This window comes from Idiotropiscis lumnitzeri, chromosome 5, assembly GCF_059441095.1.
Source record: "Idiotropiscis lumnitzeri isolate Australia: NSW breed Sydney's pygmy pipehorse chromosome 5, RoL_Ilum_1.0, whole genome shotgun sequence".
NCBI lineage: Eukaryota > Metazoa > Chordata > Actinopteri > Syngnathiformes > Syngnathidae > Idiotropiscis > Idiotropiscis lumnitzeri.
In genome coordinates this window covers 17,675,229-17,685,048 of record NC_142395.1, presented here as the reverse complement: position 1 = coordinate 17,685,048, position 9,820 = coordinate 17,675,229, and the positions used below count along the sequence as shown (strand labels likewise).

Here is a 9,820-nt window from a genome sequence, read left to right as displayed (position 1 = left end):
TGAGTGAGTGTTGACAGCTCTGATATAATGACAATTACCTTCACCAGCTCGCTTACATGAGCTTCAAGCTGAAACATCCTAATACGTGAACGCTGACCTAATTTGAGCTAATAATTGGTTCTCTCTTTTATGTCAATACAAATATAATGTTCTTAATACTGTGTAAAAACATAGTTTAGTCTCAAAATACCCTTATATTTAAAAAAAAAAGGTCCAAAATGCTCAAACTTTATTGACCGCAGGCACAGAAACAAATGAACAATAATTTTTAAAACAAACCCATGAGAAAATGATAGTAGCTTTACTCCTACCGCTCAAATATATATATATAAATATAATATATATATATATATATATATATATATATATATATATATATATATATAATATACTCTTCCTACACCATCCCAGTGTTTATTTACCTGCGTGTTAACACTGCTCAACACTCCCGAGTCTGTTAGTTTATTCTACATTCCATAAAAATGAGAAATGAAAATTCCTATAGGGTGAAGTGCTTTTGAACGTCAAAACATCATCACAGAATGAGTTCCATCCACTTTGGAGGGTATATTTTCCTCCGGCGATATACGGCGAGACGGTATTTTTTGTTTTGTTGCGATGTTTGTCTCGCCCACAATAAAAACATAGCATATTTAGCAGTAATATGAAATGAAGCATAACTTGCCTCTTGTGGCTGGAATGAACAAACGCCCCCTTGAGTGTAGAGATGGTATCTCCCCTACCCGTTTTTACGGTGACAATAGCAAGGAAAATAAGCATTTAAGGCATTTTCGGGATCACTAAACTACTCAAACAGCAACGCAAACATCAAAAGACGAGGCAAAGCATGGAAAGCCGTCTGAGCATTCATTCGCTGTCCTTTTGTCCTTACTAGAAGGACAATTTAGGCATGCAATGAACCCCCATTATTTGCTAATCTTTTTTTGTATTGGACAAGGCTATAGAATGATGAAATGAAGCTCCTCTCCTCACTTTAATATAGTTTCTTGGCCCCAAGATGGTAATCATTTTATATTAGACATGCCTGTGGCCTCAATACAGTGTGCAAAAAATGTTCTATTAATAGTGAAAAAATGTAAAAAGCTAGACAGTTGTTATACTAATGCTTCCAGGTTCAGTTGTTTTATCCTTGCGCTGTATTGTCTCAGTAGTGAAGACGAAGAGCATGTTAGTACATGGAAGTTAAGCTGGTTGTTGAAGATTTTGAATAAATGCTCAAAAGGTTTTCTGCAGCAAAGAGCTTCGAAAAGAGAAACAAGATATAAGAAGTCATGGCACATGGTAGGCAGCTCCAATGGTGGCACGGTGCGTAAAATATCCGTCGACGCTAATGCTAATTTAAGGTACTTAAATGCATACTTGGCAAAAATACACAGCACACTTACAGCACATGTAAAAAAAAAAAATCAAGTCAATACCAAAACATTATTTGCAATAATATGTTGCATGCGCCTTTACTAGTGTGAACATGGCATCCTGATATAAATTACGTTTATAGAATATGAGTTAAGCAGTAAAATACACCGTTTTTTTAGCCATGTCGGGGAGTGGCCATTTTGTCACTTCTTTTGACTCAAAATGCCATCACAGTTTCTCAGGGCTCAGGTAAAGACCTGTCACAGCTCACCTGTTTTCTGAAGCTGAGCCATGATTGGTTGTTAGCTAAGCCCTCAGCAACTGTGATGTCATTTTCAGTTGACAGTAAGTGGCAAAATCGCTGCCCCTCCGTTGGACATAAATGGGTGGATTTTACTGCTTAAGTCATATTCCATGAACACAATATAAATCAGAATGCCATGTTTAGACTAGTGAAGTTACATAGAAGATATTCTTGTAAAGAACATTTCTGGGTTGACTTCCTCTTTAATAAATAGTAAGTAGGCCAACTGGTCCATGGATCATAAGCGGAATAGGACTCTGCCATTTGTAGCCTACTCTTGTTCAGAGGTGTCACCTCCATTATGACTGATAAGGTAGAAAACAGACATTCCTCAAACAAAAACTAAATTAATAAATAAATAAATAAAAAATAAACAGGAACTAGGAAGCAGCTTGCATACTACTTTTTGGTAAACAGTGTTTCTTTGTCATTTTGCCTTTTTAAAAGGAAGTGTCCTGTATGTATAGATTTTCCTGAACATACTTTATTTTGTATGTTGGTCACTGGAGCAGGCTAATTTCTGATTCACGGATGAGTAGACTAATGTTGTTCTAGCATTTGTATTCTTGAGTGGAGGGATGGTTTCATTACGGCTTAATCCAATCGAAAAATCGTAAAGTGTTTTGTTTGTTGGGTAGCAAGATGGCAGGCTATTTTACAAGCACATGGATGTGTAGACCAAATAGACTCTACTACTTTGCATTCATTCAAAAATGGTAGAATCCAGTTTGTCCGTCAAATGTCATGAACCAGGAAGTTGTTGGCCAACTCCAAAAGCTAATGTACAAATTAAACCACGCAGCTCTACATTTTGGGAATGAATTTTCTTTTTGACATTTGAGGTCCCACCCGCTCCAAAATAGAATCCCATCAAAAACAGGACATAGGACCTACTAGGTAACCAACAAATGTTCAAACTAAATTTGACACAATGATTTCGTCTTTTTTACAATTGAATCACAACTTAACAGTGCCTCGTGATCCAGAATTCAAATGGTAGAACCAGGAATTAGCCTGTGAGCTAACAAACAAACATGTAAAAATAGAATGCTAAACTATTTTTTCTCTACTTTTTTCAGAATCATTTGTTTTTCACGTCTAAAAAACCCCATCTCAAATCTAAAATGGCACAGTCCCGTTTTTTCGACTTGACTCCAAAATCATTCGGAGTCCAACAATCATCTTCCTGGAGGGCAAAAAAAAAGTTCAGTTCCTTTACTATAAAAACAATGATATCTTAGCAAGCGAACATTAAATAAACTGTTAATATACAGCTAGCTAGCAAAGCATATTGGCACTATGTAGTGACTGAAAGGCGGCCATGGCGTCTCAACCTGTTAGCATTTAGCTTGTAATAATTGTTTGATTTTTTTTCTCCTGGGTGTTTGCAATCAGTTAGAATTGACATAAGGGGGGGGTTCAAGGACACTTGTCGCCAGATGGATTAGCAGGCGTCATTTGTTAGCAAGGCGTCGTTTGCCGACCCAAAGGGTCGCTGCCCTCCCTCCTCTTCCTCCTCCTCCTTTTCCTCTTTTCCTTGCATCTCATCTCCGGTGCCCGGCTGACACCGTCGCCTTCCGACGATGACGATGAGGGAGGCACGCTCCCCAGGGGGTGGGGCAGGGCAGCAGTCGCTAGGGAATTGGCTGGTGAGAGAGGCCCCAGTGGGGAGTAGCGTTTAAGTGAGACTCCCTTCATGTTAAGTGCCAAATCCAGAATCAGTTTTCTCGAGGAGCGAGGGTGGGGACCAGTAAGAAGGGGCGGTGCAGATGCTTCACTTGGACCTGGTGTCTCAGGAGACGGCGCCGCCCCCTCTGGGCTGTCACCTGATTGGTAGGAGAGTGGAGAAGCGGGACTCTCGGACGCGCAATCCGGTGGGTCGGCGCCCTCCAAGTGGGCCCGGGCAGGCTGAGCGTCCACGTCCCCCCCCGCGGTTCGATAGCTGTGTAGCCCCAGGTTGACGTGGGTGCCGGCCGGTGGGTCCAGAAGAGGGACGTGGCCTCTGGGGCGGCCTCCGTGACAGAACAGGCGACGCCACAAGTGCCCAAAGCGACGCCGCGATGACGACGACGAAGTGGAAGAGCGGCGGCTCGTGTGACGCCTGAGTTGTCGACTCATGGCTAAGCGGAGGTTTTGTAGCACAGAGGCCTGAAAAAGAGGCAGGGGAAATCTCAGAATCTTAGTGAGGTGCCGATACACAGCCAATGACCATTTACGTCAATGACACACAACTCACCAAAATCATTAGATTTAAGCAAAGATTTTTACGAAATTGTGATAATTTAAAATGAGCTTCTGCAAAGTTGGCAAATTATTTATTTATTGTATTGACTCGGGTTTCACTGAGTCACTTGAGTCAGTGCAGTTGGCCTGCTAACATGAGTCAGTGAATTGATACAATAAAATCATCTTTGATCCCTGTGGTTCCGAAGAATCTGCTAACTCAAATCAGTCAACCAATTTAACTGAATCATTGGATTCTGTGGAGTTTTTTTTGTGTCCGTGCATCCAAATCAGAGGACTGAATCAACTGAGACCGCAGTGCTTGTGCGTGTGCGTTACCTGCGTGGGGTTGTAGGCGGGAAAGTCCTCCACTGGCGGAATGAGTCCCTGTGCTATGAGCTGCCCGTAAGATGGTGGTGCCTCCCTCTGTACGAACTCGGCTTCCATACGCGACATCTGTGTCTCGAAGGCTCTATAGTCGCGGCCGCGCAGGGCATGCAGCTTGAGGGCGCATCCGAGCGCCACCACCAACAGCAGGCCGCACACCAGGCTGCCGATCAGCGCCGCCGTGATCACTTTACGCGGCACCGCAGTGGGGCAGTCGCGCTCGTCGCTGCCGTCCGGACAGTCCTCCTGGCCATCGCAGCGCCACGTCTCAAAAATGCACTGGTTGTCGCCACAGTGGAAGTTGCCGGGCTGGCAGTCATAGCAGTTGTTCTCGTCTGAACCGTCCGGGCACCTTCACGATTATAGTGGTGGGAAAGTAACTTATTAGAACCCCGCATAGAAATTGGACAGCAATTTTAAATTGGACCGGCAAATCAGTGCTGTTGTTAGATCCATCTTCTTTTATCTTCGCCAGCTGGCCCAATACAAATAAAGTTGTATTGTATTGCATAAAACCTAGAATGAGTCGACTACCTCTTCTGGTTGTTGCAGCGCTCTGACGCCGGATAACAGGCGCCTGCCGTGTTGCCGCCGCATGGAAACTCGCCGTTGGGACACGCTGGGCAGGACGTCTCGTCCCGACCAGATGGGCAGTGCCAGTAGCCGTCGCAGCGCTGACGTTCTGAGTAGCAACCCTGCTCACTACCGCAAGGACGCTCGCCCGGGAAGCAGTAGCCTTTTACCTGCAGGACCACAGCACAAATGTGCGCGGTAGAATACACTCATTTGAATAACAACAAAAATTGGTTAACTTTGGATGAGATGCAAAAATCTGACTTAGCTGTGTCGGCTAATTTGAGTCAGTAAAACGATTCAGTTGAATCATCTGAGTAGGTTGTGGGGGTTCAAAGTCCATATCAGTCCATCAGATCATGGGAGAACAGCCATGTATATGGAAAAGGCATCTTTGCAATCTTTGTGTTTTCCAACTATTTTTTTTTCCACCCAAAAATTATTTTCTTATTTTTCAAAAAAAACGTTTGTGTCAAAAATATGTTTGCAATATTCGCTCTTTTTTCAGTCACAATTTTACCTCATTTTTTAAGCACACTGTAACCCACAAATCAATGTCACCTGGTAAGTAGCGTTGAAACCGTGTCCAGGACTTTGCGGTTTTGCTGTGTAAAGGACGCTCATCTGTCCCCGGCTGGACTCCAGCAAGTTGGGCCGACGGTTGTTATGGTAGGACAGCACCTGCAGGAGGTTTTCAGTCCGGTGGACGGTGCCGTCGTACACGTGCAGCGTGTCTCCAGGCCCAAGCCGCAGGTCTAACCTCAGCAAGATGGGTTTGGGGTCCCGTGTGTCCACCACCCACGAGCACCGCAGCTCGGTCGCCGCCCCTGGAGCGGGTCGAAAGAAATCGGGCGACGCGAAAGAGCCGTAGAAGTGGCCCAGACGTTTCCCACAGGTCGTGTCGGGGCAGCCAAACTCGTCACTGCCGTCCGGGCAGTCCTGGGAGCGGTCGCAGCGCAAAGCAGCGGCCAAGCAGCGGGTGGATCGGCCCGCGGCGCAAGGGAGCGTCCCACGGGGGCACGGGCCCAGCGGGGCGGCGGTGGGCGGCGGCGAGCAGCCCCGCTCGTCAGTGGCGTCGCCACACTCGTCCTGATCGTTACACTTCCAAGAGTGCGGCACGCATTTGCCATTACCACACAGAAACTCGTCCGGCTGACAGCTGCTCTGACCCAAGTGACCTGCGCACCATATGAAAAAAAAGCAACATAAATTACAGTCATAAAAAAAATATATATTTTTTTGTACTCCCATATCATCAATGTTTAGGTACATATTTCTTCCATATTCCAACATATTATTTTTCACCCCAAAAAATACAATAAAAAATTACACTGTAGTTTACCAATAATAATTTTAGGCTTGTTTTTACCAACAAAAATAAATTCATGTATTTCCCTATTGAATTTTACTCTAATGGACAACACAAAACATTTTTTGGCAGATCTTATTTTACACATTGTTATTAAATACAAAACATGTTTGAGGTGTATCCATAGGGTGAGGCCCTCGATCCGTAGGCATATATTTTTAGACTTCTTTTTTTTAAATACAGCACTGGCATATTTTTTTCCAATGAGAAAAAATGGAGCACATCTTTAGACATGTTCCACAAAAAAAATTTAAAAATTAAAAATAAATCACAGAAGGCATTTTGTGGCTTACTTTTGGCTCTGTAGTACATATTTACAGTTGTGCTTTGAAATATTATGTCTTATATAAAAACAAAAAAAGCATTTGTAATTTCTGTGTTTTTTTTTAAATAATACAAGTGGCTCGGATAATAGATGGATGAAATAGCACTCCAAAATATTATACCTTATCAAAATACACCTCTATGACATTTTATAGAATTGAAGAGAATTTTTTGCCTGCAATGCAATATGTCATACTTGCAGTACTTTCCTGGTTGGAAGGGGCAGCCAATGAAATTGCAGTGGGACGTGTCGTCCCTAAAACTGAAGAGGGATTCTTAATAACTCTTCATCTCATGCTAGTGATGGGAAAATGAAGCTTAAAAATTACTTCATGAACCAGTTGTTGTATTTTTTTCTCTCTTTTCGACATAGGGCTGAAAGTACACCGACTTGCCATTACTTGAATCCCTTAATTGAAACCAACGGTGTCATGTCGAGGAGTCAAAAAAAATACAGCAGCTGGTTCGTGTTGCGAATTTGAAGCTTCATTTTCCCATCAGTACCTCACGCTTGTGAGAAGAGAGCCACCCTTATCACACAACTCGTATTTTGTTTTTCTTTTTTTTTAATCTCGTAAATTGTGTCTTTCCTACTTCAAGGCACCACTGCATATTGTATGATTGACACGCATGCATTCATACATACGATCATTTACCTTTGATATAGGACATGTGGAAGCCTTGAGCTTGGCCCGAGCTATTGACTTTTGAGTGGAAGTAGAGCCAAGCGCGCCCCCTGCTGGTGATGAAGGGCGGTGGCCGCACAGAGCCGCACAAACGCTGAGAGTCCGGAACCCCGGATGACGTCATCTGCAGCCAATCACCAGACTCGCATCTCCCCGGCTCGCCAACATCAAATACACGGAAACTGAAAAACGGGACGCCACTATTATGCATGTTTGTTTAAGTGTATGTGTGCATGCGCGTTACCTGATGGTAATGATCTCCCCGTGGCCCGCCTGGATGTTCCAGCTGCAGTTGAGTCCGGCAGGGTAGTTTAAAGGCCAGGAGGGGCTGAAGATCACACCCCTGCGCTCCATGTGGACCTCCAACCGATCACCGCAACCTGCTGCATGCACGCACAAACAGTATAAACGTACCAACATTGTGATTTTCTTTAAAACCTTTATAGGCTATTACTTTAAAAATATATTTTTTCTATACTGGAGGAGATATTAAGTCAAACATTTTCTTTACAATAATATGTTCTATGCGGCCACACTAGTCTCAACACGGCATACTGATTATATATTGTGTAAGGGGAATAGGAGTTAAGCAGCAGAATGCACCCGTTTTTTTTTTACATCTCAGGGGGCGGCCATTTTGCCCACTTGCTGTCGACTGAAAATGACATCACAGTGCCTGAGGGCTCAGGTCATGACTGTCACTGCTCATCTGTTTGGTGGATTTTGGTCCTGTGATCATTTTTACCCACAAACTTCAACTCACTCAAAATTTTACTATCATTGAGGTACTATGTTTGTACTACAAATCCGCAAAAAATATTAGAAATTCTCATGTGATACTTATGAATCATCAAGTGGTGATTGGTGACATTACAACTTAAAACTACAGTCAACCCCTACACATTCGCAGTTCAGCACCCCCAGATTCGCAAATGTTTTCTTTTTTTGTTTTTTAAATAATTTTTCACATTTTGTGTGTTTCTCTTTTTTTCTCAGTTTTTTTTGTAGAAATTGTACGTTGAATTTAACCATTTTTTCAAGAACAAAAAAAAACTAATCGAGGGGCCATAATATGCTTGTGGGCTGGACCGCCAGTTGCCCATCTGTGAGCAAGGCAGTACAAATTCCCTATAAAAAATGTGGATTTCCCAAATAGCCATTCCAGCCTTGTACAACCAAGTGAAAGAGGACATTGTGAAGGAGATAAAACTCATCTAATTTAACTTTGCCGTTACAGATATTTTGTGGTTCTTGTGTGTGTTGTGCTGATATAGATTGAGGAGTATTTCTTTTTAAACTGAGCTTATTGCTCTACAGTTTCAATGCAAATGTTTAATATTCTGTAGAATCAAAAGATAATTGCATTTAAAAAAAGGACATTCAGTATTATTTTTGCTCTAACATCATCACTGACAAAAGTGGCATTTAAAAACAAAAAATGAAAATAACTCCCACAACCATTGTTTCATCATTATAGTTTCCGGAAAAATATATCGTCTGGAACAAATTGTCATTATGACAGGCATAGTGTGACGTCACAATAAAATAGCCTTTTCTCTCAACGCATTTTTAAAGCATATTCAACCAATTTATATATATATAAAAAAAACATTTCTGAGGAGTACTATGCTAAATATTTCTGGTGGGCATACTTTTTACCCAAATAAATCATTTTGGCAGAAGCTTCCAAATTTCTAGTTGTACCCCCCCCCAAAAAAGTTTTTACGAGGCTTATTCAACACATGCACTCTACACAGAATTGGTAACAGGATATATACATCCTGTTAGACGACATGACAACAAAGTGCTGGTGATGGCAACACGCCACCAATGTGTGTGTAATTGTGTCGACTCTGCAGTGATGTAATGCTTATATACTGTAGCTGCATCCTTGCAGTGAAAGGCCATCCCGTGTTTCCACACTCTGACGGATCAATGAGCCACCGCAGATCGATAATCAGTGTGTGCGCGTGTGTGTGTTGCTGCAAGTGTGTGTAAGCGTGTGTGATGACGTCACCAAAACAAAAGCCGACATCATTTTATTGTGAGCACCCCCAAGGGCTAGATAAAACGACCACTAAAATAGGCATTACAACTGATGATTATTATTGACTATGAATATATCGCTGGTTTCTTATCCATCGTCATACATTCATCATTGCATCGCAAGGTTGAATTGTTTGTATCACCTGAACGCAGCACAGCGGTGCAGAGCACCAGCAGGAGCAGCATCCCGAGCCGCACCGTAGTCCCCATCGCTCCTCTTTAGCCGAGATTTCGCCTCCTATCTCGGACACGACCGCCACACTCACCCCGGCGTGATTTCCATCGGGTTTCAGCGGAGCGAAGCCGTCATATGAAAAGGTTTACAAAAAAAGCTTTGTGCCAGTGTCCTTTAGCGAGACTACATAATCAGGGTGACTCTAAATGCAACAAAGCAAGTATCCGGTTTGCAACTTCAAATTTAAGATTAGTTTGTTGAGAACGCGGGCGGATTGAAGCCAATCAGTCCCATCGTGATCATTAAGTAAGTAATTGGTCTAATAAGTCATGATTGAGTCTTAGATTGGATTCTTT

At 42.7% G+C, this 9,820-nt stretch overlaps 1 protein-coding gene across 2 annotated transcripts; it reads right to left on the bottom strand.

The window, feature by feature from the left end:
- Positions 1–441: 441 nt before the first annotated feature.
- lrp3 (low density lipoprotein receptor-related protein 3) lies at positions 442–9,662 on the bottom strand. Of its 2 annotated transcripts, none has more exons than XM_088297243.1 (7): positions 9,433–9,662; positions 7,488–7,626; positions 7,214–7,425; positions 5,426–6,042; positions 4,826–5,034; positions 4,244–4,643; positions 442–3,829 (listed from the first exon to the last, which is right to left on the bottom strand). In XM_088297243.1, exons 1-7 carry the CDS (start codon positions 9,497–9,499, stop codon positions 3,143–3,145), a joined length of 2,331 nt encoding a protein of 776 aa, XP_088153369.1. In that variant the 5' UTR covers positions 9,500–9,662; the 3' UTR covers positions 442–3,142. The 2 variants fall into 2 exon arrangements, with proteins under 2 accessions (XP_088153369.1, XP_088153370.1); XM_088297244.1 differs by having other exon boundaries at positions 7,488–7,623.
- Positions 9,663–9,820: the final 158 nt, after the last annotated feature.